The 20,410-nt window shown below is 51.0% G+C and overlaps 2 protein-coding genes across 6 annotated transcripts in view; both read right to left on the bottom strand.

The window, feature by feature from the left end:
• Positions 1 to 1,790: 1,790 nt before the first annotated feature.
• Positions 1,791 to 14,029, bottom strand: TMEM222 (transmembrane protein 222). 2 transcript variants are annotated; one of them, XM_068539250.1, is made up of 6 exons: positions 13,804 to 14,029; positions 7,151 to 7,235; positions 5,827 to 5,858; positions 4,235 to 4,331; positions 4,019 to 4,149; positions 1,791 to 2,884 (listed from the first exon to the last, which is right to left on the bottom strand). In XM_068539250.1, the coding sequence occupies exons 1-6, from the start codon at positions 13,998 to 14,000 to the stop codon at positions 2,797 to 2,799; spliced, it is 630 nt and encodes a 209-aa protein (XP_068395351.1). In that variant the 5' UTR covers positions 14,001 to 14,029; the 3' UTR covers positions 1,791 to 2,796. The 2 variants fall into 2 exon arrangements, with proteins under 2 accessions (XP_068395351.1, XP_068395352.1); XM_068539251.1 differs by having other exon boundaries at positions 4,028 to 4,149.
• Positions 14,030 to 17,919: 3,890 nt separating this feature from the next.
• Positions 17,920 to 20,410, bottom strand: part of WDTC1 (WD and tetratricopeptide repeats 1) — a 75,612-nt gene continuing 73,121 nt past the window's right edge. For 3 of the 4 annotated variants that reach the window (XM_068539245.1, XM_068539244.1, XM_068539246.1), the window contains one exon: positions 17,920 to 20,325. In XM_068539245.1, coding sequence (XP_068395346.1) covers positions 20,212 to 20,325 — 114 coding nt within the window. In that variant the 3' untranslated portion in view covers positions 17,920 to 20,211. Of the gene's footprint in view, positions 20,380 to 20,410 lie in introns of all 4 variants that reach the window. The other variant, XM_068539249.1, reaches the window with a different exon arrangement.

The following is a 20,410-nucleotide window of genomic DNA, read 5'->3' as shown; positions in this document are numbered from 1 at the left end:
CCTTTAACAAATCTACTCCAAACCAGCAGGAATCTCATCACCTCCCAAGACAGTCCATCATCCTTTGGGCTGCCTGGCCTCTCAACCCAACCCTCAGGACCCTGCCTAGCTCTGACTGGTCCTCATCTCCTGTCTCCTACGTCCTTAGAGGCCTACCTACGGGCTCTGCTTCCTGTCCCTTCAACACCCAGACCCATTTGTGCTCCCAGCTCCTCAGCTGCAGAATGCCTTCCCCACCCATCGCCACCCCTGCAGGGCCTCGATGCTCTGCACTGCGGCTGGTCTCCAGGCAACACCCCCTGGCTAAGAGGCCCCAGGCCTGGGTTAAAATTCTGGCTCTGCCACATGGCCTGTGGCCTTGGATCAGTGACAATCTCTGTAAGCCTTACTGTCTCCACTAATGAAGCAGGGACAATGGCAGCCATCTCCTGGGGCTGTCGTAAGGAGATTCCTTTCTCTTGCCTCCAGCGCCCACTCTCCCTTCCTGTCGGTCACAGCCCCACCCCACTTTCCCTCGTGTGCTCCAGTGGGGCCACCTTGCAGGATGGTTCTGAACGGGGGCTCTGGAGCCTGGCAGCTGGGTTTGAACATGGTTCCGCTCTTCCTACCTCTGTGACCTCGAGCAGGTCACATCACCTCTGTGCTTTTTTTCATCTTAAAATGGGGATGAGAGCACCGACCTCATGGGACTGTGGTGAGGATAAATGATGTACTTTATCAGCACATAGTGAGGACTCAGTTAACTGTTGGTGATTTTTATGGCACCTGTTTATGTCCCATCACCACACAGCTGCTTTAAAGTTCTGCTGGGTGAAAACAGGCCTTAAAGCTTTTCTGTCCATTTTGCTGTGGTGTCCTCCGTACCAGAATTTAACCCCAACCCTTAGGTGGACCCCATAGGCAAAACAGATTTTTGAAAATGGAATTGCTCTGAAGAGGGGAGGGGCCACATCTGTCATGCCCTGGAGAAGCCCCAGGCTTGGAAACCACAGCACCGCAGGGTCTGGGATGAGCTGACGGACACTTGATCCAGGGCCCTGAGGGCCGCAGCTAGAGCTGTCCCCAAGGCCATCGTCGGGGTGAACACAAAGGGCTCTCAGGATTCAGAGACCAAATCCTTTGCTAGTTCAACTAAAGTGATACCTGGCATAGGGCAAGGTTAGGAAAGACTTCACCAAGGAAGTGGCTTTTAAGCTGGGCCTTGAGAAGGAAGGGCACGACTTCAACAGGTGGAAAGCAAAGGACCAGAAGTGGGTGGGTGTCGTAGAGCAGGTGCTGCCCTGTCTCGGTAGAGAGTGGGATGCATGGAGAGTGAGAGTGCAGGGTCCCGAAGGCCATGGAGAAGTAGAGGCACCATGGAGCAGGGCAGCGACCGGATCACTGGGGGTCAGCACGAGGAGCTTGGCAACATGACCAATGGATATGGTGGGGGCCAGGTCCAGGGCTCTGGTCTGTCAGCGCTGACTCCCAATCCTACTGCCAAGTTCTTCCCAACAGGGAATATGGGAGGGGTTTCAATATTCGCCTGCCTCAAGGAGAAAGCTTTGGGATGGTGGACGAGGCATGGAGAAGAACTTGCAGCGCTCCGGCTCACAGCAGGATACACCCGAGGGATGCTGGCTCCTGCAAGCTCCAGGCACTGGACGAGGACCCAACCATGTCCCTGGCAACCAGACCCCTTGCCGGGGGCAGAGGAACCCAAGTTCACCACGAAGATAGGAGCTGAAGCGAGCTCATGTCTTCAGTGAAACCGGGACCACCGAAGGGAGAAATCAAGGACAAGCACGGTCTGGAGTTAAAACTCTTTATTGTCCTGCCCAGGGAGCCCCACACAAAGGAATCCGTGGAGCAGGGGTGAGGGGGGCAGCACAGGCCTGTCCCACAACTTGAAGAGAAGGGGGAGCCGTGGGAGGTGGGAGGAGACAGCTTCCATTCAGCTCCCTGATGGCGCTGGCTGCTCCGACGGGCCCCCGACATCTCGGACCCAAGGGGTGCCGTCACCAGTACAAGGCCCGTACCTGGGGCCAAGGCCAAGCTTTGTTACATCGCTCTGATCTGCAGGGGTCACTCTGGATATGTCAGTGTCACTCATCTCTCCAGCCTGGTTGGGGGAGCCCAGGCCCCAAACTGCAGGGAGGAGATGGGCCCAAGTGCTTGGAGGCTCTGGGAGAGTGGGAAGAGGGGGCTGCATGGGCTGGAGGGCGCCAGGAGTGGGGCACAAACTACCCCTAGTGCAGCTTCTGGCAGACATCTGAAGGGGGCCCGTCAGCCCTACTGGACCATTCTAGAGGCCAGTGGAGAAGGCCCCAGGGTGGCTGAGTTTATGCAGGCTTCTTAGTGTACCTCCACCCCGGGACCAGAGTCCTGGCAGGAGAATGGGCTTCAAATCCAGCTCCGGCCCCTGTGCTGCCTTGTCTGGTGGGTCCAAATATCCTTCCCTCCCACACCAGGCACTGGGCTGAGGCAGAGGGAGCCCAGCAGGCAGTGGCAGACACAGCTCTAGAGGGAAGCTAAGGCTTTTCCAACAGATGAACAAAGGGTGCCTCAAGGGTGGGAGTCACAAGCCTGGGAAAGAGGGGACAGGGAGCTTCTGAGTGACCAGTGAGACACAAAATGCAAACACCTCCACCCCATGCCCATCCTCAGCCCTTACTCCACCTTACTTAGCCCAGACCCCTGGGCCAAAACCAGCAGGCCCATCCCTGCCTTTCGGGGCGAGGAGAAAGAATCTGGAACGAAAGGTGGTGGCGGCTGCCTCCTCAGGAGCCTGGTGGGCCCAGGGCCATGCGGCAGCCATCACCGCAGGTTAAAGACCAGGCTGACGGTTAGGATGACGCCCAGGAGGAGGACAAAGGGCAGCCAGGTCTTCACAAAGGCGCCGATGCTGATGGAGAGAGAGGGGAGCGTGGGAGGGAAGGGCCCAGTGAGTGGGCGTGTGGGCTGGCACACTGTCCTCCCACAAACCCAGACGGCGCCGCTCCCCCCAAGGAAGCTCCTGGAACTACCCCCCTCACCCCCAAACTCAGTCAACTAAGGGACTGGGCCAGGCCTGGTGCCCGCTATGGAGGAGCACCAGCTACAGTCCTGGGCAGGGGCTGTTCCAGGCTCCTGGTGGAGATGTGACACCTCGCTGGGTGGGTACAAGAGACACGCCCACCCTCTGGGCCTTCCTGACTCCACCCACAATCACCCCTGTGTCTGGGGAGAGGTCGCCAGCGAGAGGACCCAGAAGTCTTCAGTCTGGGTGGGGAAGCCAGGAGTGCCCTCTGCTCACAGCCCAGTGGGCGGGGAGGGGTCGGCAGAGTTAGCACGGGGCTACGGCTCAGCCCGGCTTCAACCCCGCCTCTGCCTCAGTCTCTGTGTGACCACAGATAAGGTCTTCCCAGGAGACCTCTAAAAGCCTTTGGACCAAAAAAGACCCTGAAAATCTCCTTTTCAGAAGCTCTTAATGATGAGCACAGCTGGAAGAAAGCCTGGAGAGGCAGCTGGGTTAGCCCAGGTGTGTGCTGGCTCCCCGGTGGGAGGGTCACTCCACCTCTCTGAGCTCCCTTTATCTGTGAATTGGGACGGCCTTTGACCTCACAAGTCATGAGGCGGGGGCTTCAAAGGTCCTCCCAGGCCGCCCCTGGGGCCCACCCGCCCAGAACCCTGCCTCTGACGAGGGATGCTGGGAGGGGACCCTATGGGGTCACCCACCCTCTTCTGAGGGTCCACCTGTTCACTGGACCTGAGCACAGGGTCTGTACACATGCAGCATCCCTGAGGAGCCAGAATCATTATTTCCATTTTACCAAGGACAGCTGCAGCTCAGAGAGGCCAAGGCAGCTACCCAAGACCTCACAGTGAGCAAGCGACAGAGCTGGGCTTCAGACAGCACCGCCCTCTTCACCAGGAGCTCAGATAGTTGTTTTCCTGCTTTGTCCCTGCTGGCTGAAGGACCCCAGAAATGGCCCTGTTGGGATCCGTGGGAGAGCGGCCCCGGGGAGGGTGGCGGCGGCCAGGGGGACAGGCAGCGCACCTGACGTACTTCCCATACAGCAGGCAGAAGAAGCAGAGAGTCACCATGTTCCAGTTGGTGCTGTTGTTGTAGCGCATCAGGTTCAGGGCCAAGGCCACATGTGAGTGGCAGTTGTCACAGCAGAGACTGTGCTGGAGATGCAGGATGGGCTGGGTCAGGATGGGCTGCAGGGAAACCTCCCACCCTCGTTCCCACCCTCAGGAGCAGCCCACCTACCATGCGGTGCTTGTACTCTTCAGAAGCGTCGTGCACAGCCGTGTCCCACGCATTGGGCCCACTAGCGTATACCTGAGCAGGGTCCAGCTTCCAGTACCTGAGGGGGGAGAAGGGGTTCTGGGCACTGGCTCAGCTCCACGAATGTCCCCTGATGCCTGCTCTGTGCAGGGCCCTGAGCTGGGTGCTGAGGCTACAGGGGTGAGCCAGGTCCAGGGAAAGGGCCACACGGCAGACAACTGGAACAGTGTGACATGCCCACCGCCATGTGGATCCTGGGGAGGATATGAACTCACTCAGTGGGGATGAGAGGGGCTTCCTGGGGGTGACACCTGAGTCCAGTGTGAAGGAGGAAGGCACAGAATGGGGAGTGAACATTCTAGGGAGAGGGAACAGTTTGAACAGAGGAAGAGGCACAGAACTGTGCAGTGTGTACCAGAAATTAAGAAACTGGGCACTGCTGGAGGATTCAGAGGGAAGAACGGGGTGAGGGATGTTGGAAGGTGAGGCTGGAGATGCAGGGGGGCCACGTTCTGGGGGACTTGAAGGTCATCCTGAGGAGTTCATCCGTCAGAAAGCATTCTCCCCATCTCCCCACATGGGAGACTAGGGTGAATGGGAGAATAGCTGGTGGAGCTAAAGTCTGTGAACCTCGAGCTGGGCGACACCCCAAAGGGTCTCGGGCCAGGGGGCACCGGGAGGTCAGAGCGCCCTCTGGCTGCTATGTGGGGAATGGCTTGACAGAGGAGCCTACAGATGGGACCAGTGAGAAACCACCGTGGCTGGGACTTCAGCTGCTCAGGGGTTCCTGCCTGGAAACGGATGTCCTTACAACTCTCGTTGAGGAGCAGTCTGGCAGCAGACACACAGACCAGAGGCCCCTAGCTCACATTTCCACCTGCCTGAGGAAGTCCGCAGGGTTTGGAGAGCCCAGCTCCAGGCCGCCTATGCTGCGTGCGACACCAGCTCCTCCTTGGCCTCCACCCTCCTGGATGCTGCCTTGGGCAACAGAGAATCTGATGCTGTTCTGAGCAGACTGAAGACTGAGGCACTGTCACCAGACCCACAACTGAGGTGGGCCCCCAAGACAGAAAAAATGAAGTCCAAAAATCCCATGCAAACCAGCAATAGCTCCAGGAGAGACTAAACTGCCTTTATTCTCTCCAACCAGAACTTTCCAGCAGAGTTCCACACCATGCCTCCCTTACACCTTAAATGGCGTGTTTGTTCCTCGAGGGGCAGGAGAAAGAGTCCAGGTTTTGGAGTGAGACAGACCTGCATGTGAGTCCCAGCTCTGCCACTTCCTGTGTGATCTTGACCAAGTCCCTTCCTTATCTTCACCTTTCCGATGGAGCTGAAAACACGACCTTGCAGGGCTGAGGCAAGGCCTAGATGGCCTGTGGGTAAAGGACCCAGCCAGGGGCTGGAGCAGGAGATGTGTGGCACAAGGTCAGATGTTCTGGTAGACCCTGGCTGCCCCCCTTCACCCCATCCTCAGGCTGCTGGCTCCTGCTGTGCCCCAGAAGGCCTGGCCTGCTGCTCCAGGCAGGAGGAACCTGGCTCTAGGGCCAATCACACGGATGTTCACCACTTACTTGGCAGGCTTCCCGAAGGCCATGTTGTCTTCCTGTTGAGGGACAAGAGCAGAGGTCAGTGGGGAACCCGCATCCAGCCCAGCAGACAGACCTGGGTTGGTGGTGGAAGTGTCGTGACTTAGAAGGAGGTAAGGTGGGTGGGCAGAAGTGGGGCCCGGGCCCTGCTCTGGGGTTGGCGGGATATCTGAAGGGCCAGCAGCAGCTCTTCTGTGTGAAGAAGGCAGTGCGGCAGGAGTGCACAGAACACTGCACCCGGAGACCAAAGACTTGGGGTACAGCCATGACTGCCTCTCTCTGTGGCTGCCAAGTAATTCTCTCTGGGCCTGTTTTCTCCAGGTTCTCTGGTCAATCTCTAGTCTTTGTCCACAGGGAAGTGGCTTCCTTCGTGGTGTGAACGAGGACACCCTCTGACCTCCTGACCCGACTGTGGTGGCCCACACAGAATCTGGCAGTGTGACTGCAGTCAAAGCAGGACGTGGGGTGGGTTGGGGTGAGTGGGGTGGACACAGCAGTTGGGCCTCGAGAGGCCTGCTATGAGGGGGATGTTTTAGCCAAGTCCTAGACCTGCCACACAAGATGTGGGGTACAGGAGTTACAAAGGGACAGATTCTGAGTTCAGAATCTGCTGACAGAGCTGGTCAAAGATGAATTATCATACATGTATATGACAGTGAAAGTAATGGGTATGAAAGACCTTTGTGGTGTTAAGATGATCATGACAAATATGAATATAATCAGGTTGGTGCCACCACACCCATTCATCCCAGCCTCTGATGGAGAGGAAGCTGCAACCTCGAAATAGGCAGGATGCTGCCTGCTCATCTGGAGCAAGCCACTGCCCTATCTTGGGCACATCCCCAGGGAACAGACCTGAGAACACAGCTGGTTCATTCTAGAAGGTCCGCCCCCTCTTCTCCATGGCCACACCCAGGGAACCATGTCAGCCTCCCCTGTGCCCCCGCCTTGTGACTCCCACCTTCTGAAGGTCCAGACACTTGGTTCCTGGACCAAGGAACCAGGATGGTCTGATTCTCCACTCTTGCCTCTAACCCTACCCATGTCTTGGTACTCCCAGGGTGGGCAAAGGGCTGGGTCAGTTACTTAAGAATCCTTCTGGCCACACTGCCCTCCTGGCCTGTCCTGGAGGCAAGAGAAGGGGGAAAGGGGTCAAACACTGGTGAGAAGCAGAGGGCCGGACCAGGACTTCATGGCATCTGCATTCTCCTGCATATTGCGGAGACAGGAAGGCTGCCTGTGGGCAAGATAGGCTAGCCTTCCACTTGAGCCCTGGAACCCTCCAGAGGGGGGCTGAATGCGGACTCACCGACACAAAGTAGGGGCCAGCAAAGTCCCGAATGACTCCTGTGGATGTGCAGATGCCCATGTGGCCGATGATGGGGAAAAACCACCTGTGAAAAAAAGGACAGGGAAAGGGCAGAGCTTGTGGATGTCTTTCAGCTGGTCAGACAGACACTGGGGACACTCCATCCAGAGTGACAGCATATGAATATAACGTTGTGTGGTAAGTGTCCATTAGGGTGGCGGCAGCGGGAGGGGAAGTACAGAAGAGGGGCAAGTGCAAGTGAACAGCAGAGCGGGGAACCAGCGCAGCCCACAGAACAGCTAAACTCAAAGGACGGTAACACTGAGTGTGGCGAGGAGGCGGAGCAACTGGAACTGTCTTCTCACTGCTGCTGGGAGAATAAATTGTTTCCACAGCTTTGGAAAACTGGTACCATACCCTCTACCTCAGCAATTCCACTTCAGAGTATACACCCAACAGAAACAAATGCTTGTGTCCACCAAAGCCATGGACAAGAATGTTCACGGCACCTTTATTAAAAAATAGCTGGAAACAACAGTTGTCAAAATTCACTGAACTGCACACTTAAAATGTATGCACTTTATTGTATGTGAATTATATCCCAATAAAGTTGATTAAAAAAACCTAGAAATAATCCAAATGTCCAACAATAGTAAAATGGGTAAGTAAATTGGGGTATAGTCATACAGTGAAATAGTAGGTAACAATGAAAAATAACAAACTGCTACGCACAATACGGATTCTCACATATACAAGGCAGAGTAAAAGAAAACTTACACAAAAGTGCATGCGTATTATTCTGTTTATGTCAAGTTCAAGAAAAGGCAAAACTAATCTATTGTGCTGGAGGGCAGAAGAGGGGTTATTTCTGTGGCAGAACTGACTGGCACAAGGGAGCCCACTGGATACTGGAAACGTCCTCTCTCTTGACCTGGGTGACATGAGTGCACACACATGCAAAATTCATTGAGCCGTATACTTAAGATTTGTATACTTTATGGTACACGTTATACCTCAATTAAAAAGTGTTTTAAAAAGTGTTGGGGGGGGCACTTAAACCAGCGTGTGTGTGTGTGTGTGTGTGTGTGTGTGTGTGTGTGCGCGCCTTGGGGTGGGGGTGGGGTTCAGAAGGCTCCTCTGAGGAAATGATGAAGAAACAATGCATGCAAGGGTAGAGATCAGGACAAAACCATGATGTATTCCAGGAACTGAAAGTTTGATTTTTTTTTTAAATTCTAATTTTTATTTTTATTTTTTTGGGCTGTGTTCAGTCGTCGTTGCTGCACGCGGGCTTTCTCTCCTTGTGGCGAGCGGGGACTACCTTTTCATTGTGGTGTGCAGGCTTCTCATCGTGGTGGCTTCTCTTGTCGAGGAGCACGGCTCTAGGTGCATGGGCTTCAGTAGTTGCGGCACGCAGGCTCAGTAGTTGTGGCTCACGGGCTCTGGAGAGCAGGCTCAGTAGTTGTGGCGCATAGGCTCAGTTGCTCCGCGGCATGTGGGATCTTCTCAGACCAGGGATCGAACCCATGTCCCATGCATTGGCAGGCGGATTCTCCTTAAATTTATTTATTTATGTATTTATTTATTTTTGGCTGCATCGGGTCTTGGTTGCTGCATGCAAGCTTTCTCTAGTTGTGACGAGTGGGGGCTACTCTTCGTTGCGGTGCACGGGCTTCTCATTGCGGTGGCTTCTTTTGTTGTGGAACACGGGTTCCAGGCGCACAGGCTTCAGTAGTTGTGGCACGTGGGCTCAGTAGTTGTGGCTCGTGGGCTCAGTAGTTGTGGCTTGCGGGCTCTAGAGCGCAGGCTCAGTAGCTGTGGCCCACGGGCTTAGTTGCTCCGCGGCATGTGGGATCTTCCCCGAACAGGGATCGAACCCATGTCCCCTGCATTGGCAGGTGGATTCTTAACCACTGCGCCACCAGGGAAGTCGAAAGTTTGAATTTTTAAAAGCCATGGGCATTTAAAAAAACCCAAATCTCAGTTGAACCCCGATATGCAAAACGCATAGGAACTCCGGATCTGTCTGTAGTCTGAGAACCGTGGCTCTACAGGAACTAGGTGCTGGAGAGACTGATCCAGTTTAAGAAGGACTCACAGGGAAAAAAAGAAAAAAGGACTCCCAGGGCCAGCAGCCACATGCTGATTTGAAGGCTGCCTGCTGGGAGGTGGAGGCAAAAGCCACAGAGATATAGCCCAAGGAAACAATTACGTGGGGCTGGGGCAGAGTCAGCAAAGACTTCACACAGGAGGTAACTTTTAACCTTGACCTGTGAAAGCACAGGATGTTGACAGGCAGAAAGCAAAACTCCAAGGCAGCAAAGTGCTGCATGTGCCTGGAGAATGGGAGGGGGACAGGAGTTCAGAGGCTGTTCTGGAATACTGGCAGGAGATGATGGTGATCCTGACCAGAGTACTGGTCAGGTGAGAAGCAGATGGCTTGAGAAGATCTTTAAAAGGAAGACTGGGCAGTTTTATGACGATAGGATAGAGCTCTTCCAGGTCTGCAGCTTGAGCACCTTAAAGGATGGTGGGGCCAGAGTGGTCTTTTTGTTTTTGGCTGTGCCGCATGGCTTACGGGATCTGTTCCCGGACCAGGGATTGAAGCCGGGCCCCCCACAGTGAAAGCGCCGAGTTCCAACCTTACTGGACGGCCAGGGAATTCCCTAGAGTGGTCTTTTAAGAACATGATCCAGATTCTGTCATTCCCTTGCTCTAACATCCATTACGGGCTTCCTATTACACTTATACTCCAAACTCCTTCCAACAGTCTGGCCCTGCTTATCCCTTGAAGTCACCTCACTCTTCTCTCTAGCTACACTGCCCACTTCTGGTTCGTCAGACACACCAAATCCTCCCACCTCAATACTTTTTTTTTTTACATTTACCTTCGTCCCAGACACTCTTCTAGAGCTTCACATAGCTGGCTGCTTCTCATCATTTAGGCCTCAGCTCAATGGTCAACTTTGGAGGTTTCCCTTGACAGTGCCTTCTAGAGTAGCCACACACAACCTCAGGCACCCCAGATCCCATTACTCTGCTTTAATTTCGTCATAGTATCTACTGTTATCTGAAATCATCTTGTTTACTTATATGGTTACTGTCTTTCCCCTCTAGTATGTAAACTTCCAGAGAGCAGGGATTTTCTCTTACTGATTAGAGTAGCCCCCAGGGCAGTGCCTGGCACATAGCTGGAGCTAAGCAGTCGTTGACTAAATGATGCATGAATGAATGTCATGCATTTAAGAGTGGAGCCAGGCTCTGAGGTCAGACCTGGGTTGATTCTTGACTTTGTTTTGGGCAGGCACTCATTCCCATCTTTGTCAGTGAGAGGTGAACAATGATGATGATGACCTCAATGGGGGGTGATTGTGAGGATCAAACAGGATATGCCTGCAAAATGCTTATGACACTTCCCTGCACTTGGTAGTTGCCCAATGTTGTTAACACGAGGTGTACAATAAATACTTGCTATCTGATTGGCTGGACTGGCTGGCGTACAATAAGTTGCTTTAGACTCACAGTGGCCACAGGATGGACACTCGGAACTATGGGAAAGTAGCTCCTCTGGCTTCTCAGGCCCTAATCTCAAGACCCATCTCCCCCTCCCACCCCCAATTCCTTCCATCTGGTTGGGGAGAAGGTCTGGGTTTGACCAATACTCCACATACCACGGCTTCACCGGAAGTTAGAATAAAGGCTGCAGACAACAGAAGAGTCTGCGCCTGGGGAAGCCCCAGAGAAGAAACTCTCAAAGTATTTGTCAGTCTGGAAGCTCCATGAAGGCAAGCTCCAAAGCTGCTTTGTGGACTACTGTCTACTCAGACCTAGTACATAATAGGTCCTCAAGAACTATTTATTGAATGAATGAGTTATTGACTCTGGAGCTCTACCTGGTATAGGTAGACTATTTCAGTGGAAAAAGCCCTATGCTGGCTTCTAAGCCTTTATTTCCTCATCTATAAAATGAGGATGACAGTATCTATTTTCATTACATTGATAAAAGGACTGAATGAGACAGATGAATATAAAATGTTTAGAACAGAGCCCAGAACAGAGTAAGTATCCAATCTTTCTGTTTTTAGTAGTAGCAATAGCTGTTATCTGGCTTTTCATGCAGAATTATCAACACTTCTGAGGGGACAGACAGATCTCTGGATTCAGTTTCCTCCTCTCTGATCCCCCTCCCCCCACCTCCAAAATCAATGACAGTTCCTTGTGCCACATCTATTCCTAGCTCCGCGTTCTAGGTCAGCAATCACCACAATGCACTACAATAGTGAGTTCACCTGTCTCTCTCTCTCCTGCTGGAAGGCGAGTCCTTTGATGGGAACATGAGCCTTCTGATGGGGCAGTAGGCCTTATTCATCTTATGAACACCTGTAAATAGATCTGAATAGAAATGGGGTGTGTGCTGCTTCCGGCCCAGATGACTGGGGATCGTGGTGCCTACACTCAATGTTGCTACCAGCTCTCTGAAGAGCAGAGGACTCCACAAACGTGTTTTTGAGAACAGGGAAAAACCAAAGAGATCTCGGGATAACAAGACAGGTTTTAGCAAAACCAATACATTCCCTCCCAGTTATTCTCACATTAACATTTTACTTTCTTCATAGCACGATTCACTATCAGTTCTTTTATTAGTTTACTTGTTTACTGTCTATCTCCTTCCACCATGATTTAAACTCTGTGAGAGCAAGGATCACACCTGCTTTACTCACCACTGTATATTCTTATCACCTAGAACTACTCTAGGCACATAGGAGTCACTTAGCAGGTGTGTTAAAAAGAATACTGAGGGACTTCCCTGGTGGCGCAGTGGTTAAGAATCCACCTGCCAATGCAGGGGACACGGGTTCGAGCCCTGGTCCAGGAAGATCCCACATGCTGTGGAGCAACTAAGCCCGTGTGTCACAACTACAGAGCCTGCGCTCTAGAGCCCGTGTGCCACAACTACTGAGCCCGTGAGCCACAACTACTGAAGCCTGTGCGCCTAGAGCCCGTGCTCCGCAACAAGAGAAGCCACTGCAATGAGAAGCCCGCACGCCACATTGAAGAGTAGCCCCGGTTCGCGGCAACTAGAGAAAGTCCGCATGCAGCAACGAAGACCCAACACAGCCAAAAATAAACAAATAAATAAATTTATTTTTTTAAAAAAAGAATACTGAATTAATCAATGAAAGCACTTTCTTAAAATTTTTAAAGGACTCAGACTTGGGTGTTCTTTTTTTTAATTATACATTTATTTATTTGTTTATTTTTGGCCGCGTCGGGTCTTCGTTGCTGCGCACGGGCTTTCTCTAGTTGCGGTGAGTGGGGGCTACTCTTCGTTGCAGTGGCGTCTCTCTGTTGCAGAGTCTGGGCTCAAGGCACGTAGGCTCAGTAGCTAGGTTCCCGGCTCTAGAGCACAGGTTCAGTAGCTGTGGCGCACGGGCTTAGTTGCTCCGCAGCATGTGGGATCTTCCCGGACCAGGGATAGAACCCGCGTTCCCTGCATTGGCAGGCAGATTCTTAACCACTGCGCCACCAGGGAAGTCCAAGACTTCGGTGTTCTTAAACAAATGCATAAGCATTTGAAAACAGAACAACTTAAGTATTTTAACATAATACAAGAATTAAGCTCATTTTAGGATCAGCAACATATAAGGACAAAAATGATCTCTTCTCCACACCACTTGGCTGTTTTTGATACAGGGAACAAATCTATTATTCGTCAGGTGAGAGGGGACAGGATGTAGTCAAACGAGAGCAAGTTATGGAGTCAGAAAACGGAGTTTGGGATGCTTTTGCTTACTGTCATGTGAACATGATCAAGACATTTAATGGTACAAATTCATCATCCGAGAATATAATTCCTGCCTTAGAAAGTGGCTGTGGAATTCACAGAAAATGGGTGTGAAAGAGCTTGGCCAACTGTCCAGCACTGTGAGGAGTGGTTATTATCAGCTGTCAAGGCTGAAGCACGAGGGCAAACCAGCTCCCTACTCCCCCCTCCCCGTCCCCAAGCTCCTTGCTAAAAGGCGCCAGCAGTATTGGTGCACCTGCTTTCTCTTCTGACAAAAGCTGATGCCATAGAAAGAACCCTGGTCTGGGAGGCAGACCGCCTGGGACCTAAACGCGCTTTGCAGCTGAGATGGTGTGTGATCTTCAGCCTCATCTGTGAGACAAAGGGTTGGACTTCCAGATCTCTGGGGGCCCTTCCAATGACGACAACCCAGGAGTCGGTGTGGTCCCAATCACACTCCCACTCTTGCCTCCAGACCCAGCAGGATGTCTTTCTTGCGTATAGGAAGTGACCAGCAACCATTTGTTTAACGAATGAATAAGCCAGTGAGTGAATGAAGATGTCTCTCTCACACCCAGTTAGGGGCCCCTTTTCTGTACGCCCATAGGTCCTTAGCTTCCCAGCCTCAGAACCTTTCCGCGGTCAACAACTGTCTTTCTCTCAGATCAGACCAGGTGTAATGAGGGAGGGGAGCTTGTCCCATTCACCAGCAGAGCTGGCACCGCGCGGGTGGCGGGGTACTGGTGAACCCCGGACCCGCGGGAAGGGTTTGCTGTGTGTCGGGGCCGGAGGCTGACCCCGGGCCGCCGGAGGACGCCGCGCGGGCCCGGTTCTCCCCGTCCCCGGGCGGACGCCGGAGGAGACTCACGTGAGCACCGGGATGGGCGTCCACACCACGCAGTAAGGGAAGCGGCTCCGCTCCACGTCCATGACGCCGCCGCCAGCACAGCTAAACTGCTTCTTGTCCGTCCCGGCCGCCGTCGGCGCTTCCACTTCCGCCATCCCGGGCGGGGGTGGCAGCGGCGGCGGCAACAGGAGTGGCGAACTCCCTTCCGCTTCCGCCATGCTGCGCGCGCCCCGCTCCGGCCTGCCCCTGCCCCAGCGCCGCTCGCTCGGTGGCGTCACTTCCCGAAGGTGGGGTCCTCCAGGTTTGACCTTCCCGCCGGGAATAGGAGCCGCGTCCTTCTTGGCCCGGCCCACCTCCTTCGGCGCCCGCCAGCCTCGGGGGTTCGCGCTAGCACTGAACCGCAGCGGAAGGGATTCCCTCAGGCAGCGCTCAGTCTAGCGCGGGAGACTGACCTAGAACTCTGTAATTCAGTACGCTGAGGGCTCCTAAGAGGTGTGGTACAGTCTCCATTTATTGAGCGCGACTTAGGTGCCACGCACGTGACTTGACATACATTGTTTTGAATCCCCATAAACTGCTTAGACATGCGAATTTAGGTATTTCCCTCAAGTTACAAGTGAGAAACTGAGGCTTAAGAGGTGAGGTAAGTGGCCACGACTCAAACCCAAGTCTCTCTCCCTTTTTCATTCTGTGGTCTCTTGCGAGGTAGTGGTGGCATAAAGGAAGGATAGACTAAAACAATGTGTGGCGTGTGTGTAGAAATAGGGGAAACTTGCTGAAGATGTTTGAGCTGAGCCTTGATGTTTGCCAGGTGGCTCGGGGATGGGGGTGGAGGGATGCGTGCAGCCGTGCAAAGAAAAAAGGGCCTTGCAGAGCAGTGTGCAGGAGTGTGAATATCACCTTGGCTGGAGTAAATCACAAGCCTTAGATGTGATCCGATCCCTTCATTGTACAAATGGGAAAACTGAGGCTCAGGGAAGTTAAAGTAATTGTCTGAGATCACACACTATAAATATAAAGAAGCCAGGCTCAAATCTTGGATTCTTTGGGCTTTTTTACGGATGCCAAGATAGACAAAGAAAATGGAATCTGCTGGGGTGGGAAGTGAAAATGGGGGGACAAAGAACGAAGGCAGCAGCTAAAAATCAGGCTACTGGGAGGTATGGATAAATCCGCTCAGGAAGGTGGGAGCTATGCCTTTTTGGGAAGGTTTTTCTTCCATTGAATTACCCTCCCTCAACACTCATCTATAGAAAGCCTGCTCTCCTGTTTTTAGCACCTTATATTTTAATGCATTTTTGGGGGGTATGTCTATCTCTGTTATGGAACTCTAAGGTCCTTAATTTCAGTAGCTAGCGCTGTTCCTAGTGCAGAGCAGATGCCCACTAGATGTTTACTGATTTACAGAATGACTGGATGTTTTATAAAGGCCTCACAGATATCACAGCTGAAAATGATTCTAACCCACTCAAAATTCTTTGAGTACGTTTATGCCTCTCCTGTGACCCATGTGTGTGATCCTTGATGGGCAACACCCAGCATCTGGCACGTGTATGGAATAGATTAAGTGTGCAGTACCTGTTTGTTGAATGAATAAATCACATCTTGATTCAATCACTATAGCTGTCTCATCTCTTCTGGAGGAAGGTCTCCAAGGAAGGTCTATACCTTAGACATTCCTCTACCATCACTGTCAGCCCATAATTCTAGCAAAGGGCTGGTGGGTGCCCTTTAAACATTTATTGTTTGTAGGGATGAATACACAACCAAAGTCAGTCTTTCTTAGGGCCTGCCACAAATTTGGTTGTACTAACACAAGTACCACATTTAATCTGACAACCTTCAGTGGTTTCCCATTGTACTTTGGATAAAACACAAATATACCATGCTTACAAGGCCCTGCATCATGCCCTTTTTTTTTTTTAACTTGTTCACTGTCCTACAGCCTCTTTTCAGTTCCTCTCATGTGCCATGCTCTTGTATACCCCATGGACTTGGCACACACTGTTCCCTTCTGCCTGAAATGCCCTTTCTCCCTCCAAAACTGGGTAACCTTCATTCATCCTTCAAGTCGCAGATTAAATGTCACTTTCTCAGAGAGCTCTTCCTTGGCCTCCCTATCTAAATTGGAAAGCTCCTGTGAATCTCCCCTGGAATACCTTGTTCTTTTCCTTTGTAGCACATTTGTGGCTGTGTATTGTTGAACTCCCCTACTAGGCTGGAAACTCCTTGAGGGCAGACACTGTATTTGTCTTGTTCACTTTTGTAAACCCAGTGCCTAGTAGTGTCTAGCACATAGCATTTGCTTAATATTTGCTAAACTGAATGAATGGCAAATAGTTATAAACTTGGTATGTATCCTATGCTAACTATAGACAGTCTGAGAGCAGGAACCTAGCTTGTCAGCTGCTACCTCGCAGTGCCCCAAGAGTTTTAAGGGACCCATGGACGTTGGTAGGCACAGTGCTCAGTAGGGTCTGACCAGAGAGACCTAGCTCCTTGGCCTAGGCAGCTGCAGAAACAGGGGCAGGAGGAGGCCCAGGTACCTGGAGGGAGAAGCCAGCTCTTTCTCTGACTCCTCTGGAGCCTCTCTCCCAGGCTTGTTCCCCTTCGCAGCCCGTTCACAGGACCCCCTCCCACATGTACACGTCACCTAGGTTCTCTTACCCAATGTTAAAGCTTCCTTGGCCTGTGCCCTTGCCTCCTGTGTTGCTGCCACCCCTATCACCCACAGACAGATGGGAAATCTCCATCAAAGACTAACAGTCCCTTCCAGGCTCAGAGGATCACAGCAGGGTCCTGGAAGAAGCTCCTCTAACAGAGCTCAGGAAAGGATTGATAGAGCTCATAGCTACCCCTCCCCCAACACACACCCCGACCTAAAATAGGAATGACCATCTGGATCCACTTATAGGACTGGCTGGGGGAGGGAAGGATGGCAGAGCTGGAAGCAGTCAAGCTGGGAAAGCTTCAAGGGTAAGATGCTGCTTGCTTGAAGGGTGAACTCAGGGCACGTCCTCTCTTGGTATGAGTCAGGACACCCCCTCAATTGGCCCCATGTAAAAGTCCCCAGGGCTCACACACTTCCTTCCCCAGGCCATCTGACTCCTCATCCTGGCATTCAAGGCCCCCATGGTCTGGCCCCAACCCCCAACCTTCTTTTCCACCCTCATCTCTCTCTGTCACCCTTGGGACTTGCTTGGATTTAAACGCACTGCCCTGTTTGCCCTTCAGAGAAAGAGCCCTGCACTTCATACCTCATGTCTTTGCTCACACTGTTCCTTCAGCAGAGTTCCTTCCCCTACTCTCACCCTTCCCCTACTCTCTACACCACTTTCAAGGTTTCCAGCAAATCCTCCCTCTTTGCTCCCAGAGCACGAAGGCTGTTTCTGCCTATTGAATATTCATGTGTACTTGCATTAGCATTAGCTGTTTACATGTCTGTCTTCCCCAGGAGAGGCAAACTCCTTGAGAAGGGGACTGACTGGATCCACTGGACCTTGTAGTCAGAATGGCACCGGGTAGATAGGAAGTGCTCAGGGAATGGCACCAGAGCTATCTGATGACCATAGATTGGTCGCCTTAATGGCTCTGGTGAAGAATCACCTCAATCAATAATCCAGGGAAGCAGGGCTGAGCCTGGGGCCATCACAGTGCAGGTTGGAGGAGCTGCTGGGTGTGACGCAGTGTGCATGTGTGTGTGTCCTCTCTTCTGCAGGCTTTCTGCTTCTGCTCCATTGGATTCCCCCCATTAAGCCCTAAACTGTCTTCCTGGATGGTTCCAAACCTTTCTGTGGTGGGGAGGGGACCACTGGGGCCGATACAATGCAAGAAACCATTTGAGAACAGACCCTCTGACCCTTTAGACATCGGAGTTTTACAAAACGACTTTCTTCTCCATTCCATTTTATAGATGGGCAAACTTACCCAAGAAATTAGAAAGCACAGCTAGGACCAGAATCTAAGTGTTCTACACCCAGGTGGGCAGTAAAGCACGATGGTTAAGTATATGAACTCAGGTGTCAGCCGGCAAGCCCAGTATTGACCCTTAGCTTTGTCAGTGGTTGTCAGACCTCAGGAAAGTAACCGAACCTGTCAGGGCATCAATTTCCTCACCCCTAAAATGGGAAACGAAAATTGCAAAGTTCTTGTAAAGTTTATTTGATAGGCTATAGCTGAACAGCTCCTGGCCCAATATGAACACTCAGCGTTGGCTGTTACAGCAATTAAAACCACTCATCACCATCATAGGACTCTTAACCACTTAAGCACTTTGATGCGCATCCTCTCACTGTGATTTGGGGCCTTCTTACAATGCAGTGAAATAACCAGAGCAGGTATCATGGCACCCATTTTCCCAATGAGAAAAATGAGCCCAGAAAGGTTCAGGGACTTTCCCAAGATCTAAGCATAAATTAGATAGAGTTGGGGTTCTGCACCTTAACCCTGGGCTATCTCTGCTGGTGACCCCTTTTAGGGCCATTAAAGAGTGATGAGGACGAGACCTGAGATTCTGTAAATCGTCATAAAAAAGGTGCAAACTGTGGCATCACTAGGACCAGGACCTATTTTATACATATATCAAGAAGTGGCTCGGGTGCAGGAGGCAGAACATGGCCGAACAACAGAGTGCCTCACGCCTGCCATCATGTCCATCAGACACAGAGCCTGGCACGCAGTGGGGCACTCCACGGCAGACTGTATGGGGCAGGGCTCATGATTTCTAGTGAAATCTAACGTTCAGGGGCCGTGCGCAACCCCCATATTTGCCACCCACATCTTCCAGATAATGTGGAGGCACCAGGAGGGCAGGGACTAATCTGTTGCGTGCATTGTCATTAAGCCAGTGCTAGGCAAATAGGAACCCCCAAAATATCATGACATTAAATAAGAAAGTGATTCTTAAAGAACTGGACCAGGAATCAGAGATTAGAGATCCAGTCCTGGTTCTTCTTCTAATAACTTGGGTTTTAGGCAGTCCATTCCCTCTTCCTGCCCCTCTTTGGAACTCATTGTCCCTATTTGTAGTTTTTAGAGTATCCTGGGTGGTTCTGATGTATAGCCAGGGCTGGGATCCTCTGAGCTGATCTCTCATCACTTTTTAAGTTTTGCAAATGCATTTCAGCATGCTCCTTAGCACAGAGACCCGCAGCAGGCCCCTGGGGCCACAGGGCCACAGGGCCCTGGCTGCCCACCACAAACACACGGGTTCCAATTCTAATGTCTGTTTTGCTACACATTCACTACGCAGGCTTATCTCACCGAGCCCCAGGCTCCCTGTCAGCAGGGCTGAGTCACATGTGGAAACACATTAAAATGGAGCACCACAGATCTTTTTACTGTCTATAGTTTTGCTTTTCCTAGAATGTCATATAGTTGGAATCATGCGGTATGGCTTTCAGATTGGCTTCTTTCACTAAGCAATACGCACTTAAGTTTCCTCCATGGCTTTGTGGCTTGATTGCTCATTTCACTGAGTAATATTCCACTGTATGGCTGTACCCATTTGTTTATCCATTCACTTTCTGAAGGACTTCTTGGTTGCTTCGTTTTTGGCAATTATTCATAAAGCTGCTGTAAACATTCATGTACAGGTTTGTGCATGGACATACATTTTCAACTCATTCGGGTAAATTCTAAGTAGAGCAATTGCTGGATCCTATGATAAGACTATCGAACTTTGTAAGAAACTGCCATACTGTTACCATTTTGCATTCTCACCAGCAATGAATGAGTTCCTGTTGCTTCACATCCTTGTCAGCATTTGGTATCGCCATCCTAATAGGTGTGGAGTGGTATCTCATTGTTGGTTTAATTTGTGATTCCCTAGCAACATAATGCTGGTCATCTTTCATGTGCTTGTTAGTCACCTGTATATCCTCTTTGGTGAGGTGACTATTCAGACCTTTTGCCCATTTTTTAATTGGGTTGCTTGTTTCATATTGTTGACTTGTAAGAATTCTTGTATTTTCTCTCAATTCCTTGGCTTGTCTTTTTCATTCTCTTAACAGTGATTTCGTAGAGCAGAAGTTTTTGATGAAGTCCAATTTATCAATTTTTTTTTTCATGGGTTGTGCTTTTTATGTTGTATCTAAATACTGCTGAACCCAAGGTCACCTAGATTTTCTCCAATGTTATCTTCTAGAAGTTTTATCGATTTGTGTTTCACAGTTAGTTCTATGATTCATTTTGAGTTAATTTTCGTGAATTGTGTAAAGTCAGTGTTTAGATTTTTTTTTTGCATGTAGATGTCCAGTTCTTCCAGCACTATTTGTTGAAACGACTTTCCTTTCTCCACTGAATTGATTCTGCTCTTCTGTCGGAGATCAGTTGACTATATTTGTGTGGATCTACTTCTGGGTTCTCTAATTCATTCCATTGATTTGTCTATTCCTTTGCTAATGACACACTGTCTTGGTTATTGTAGCTTTATGATAAGTCTTGAGGTTGGGTAGGGTCAGTCCTCTGACATTGTTCTTTCTCTTTGTTATTTGTGTTGGCTATTCTGGGTCTTTGTCTCTCCATATAGACGTTAGAATCAGCCTGTTGATAGTCACAAAATAATTTGCTGGGATTTTGATTGAGATTTCATTGAATCTATGGACCAAGGTGGGAAGAAATGACATTT

This window comes from Eschrichtius robustus, chromosome 3 (assembly GCF_028021215.1).
Source record: "Eschrichtius robustus isolate mEscRob2 chromosome 3, mEscRob2.pri, whole genome shotgun sequence".
Classification (NCBI taxonomy): domain Eukaryota; kingdom Metazoa; phylum Chordata; class Mammalia; order Artiodactyla; family Eschrichtiidae; genus Eschrichtius; species Eschrichtius robustus.
This window is presented reverse-complemented; position numbering and strand designations above follow the sequence as displayed.

Bases quoted from the DNA above. Each gene is read 5' to 3' on its own strand.
- TMEM222 (XM_068539250.1), bottom strand. From the start codon at position 14,000: ATGGCGGAAGCGGAAGGGAGTTCGCCACTCCTGTTGCCGCCGCCGCTG. The intron at 7,236-13,803 runs GTGAGTCTCCTC...TTTTTTTCACAG, and splicing joins ACGCCCATCCCGGTGCTCAC to GTGGTTTTTCCCCATCATCG. The intron at 2,885-4,018 runs GTGCGCTGCCTG...TCTCTCCATCAG, and splicing joins CTGTATGGGAAGTACGTCAG to CATCGGCGCCTTTGTGAAGA.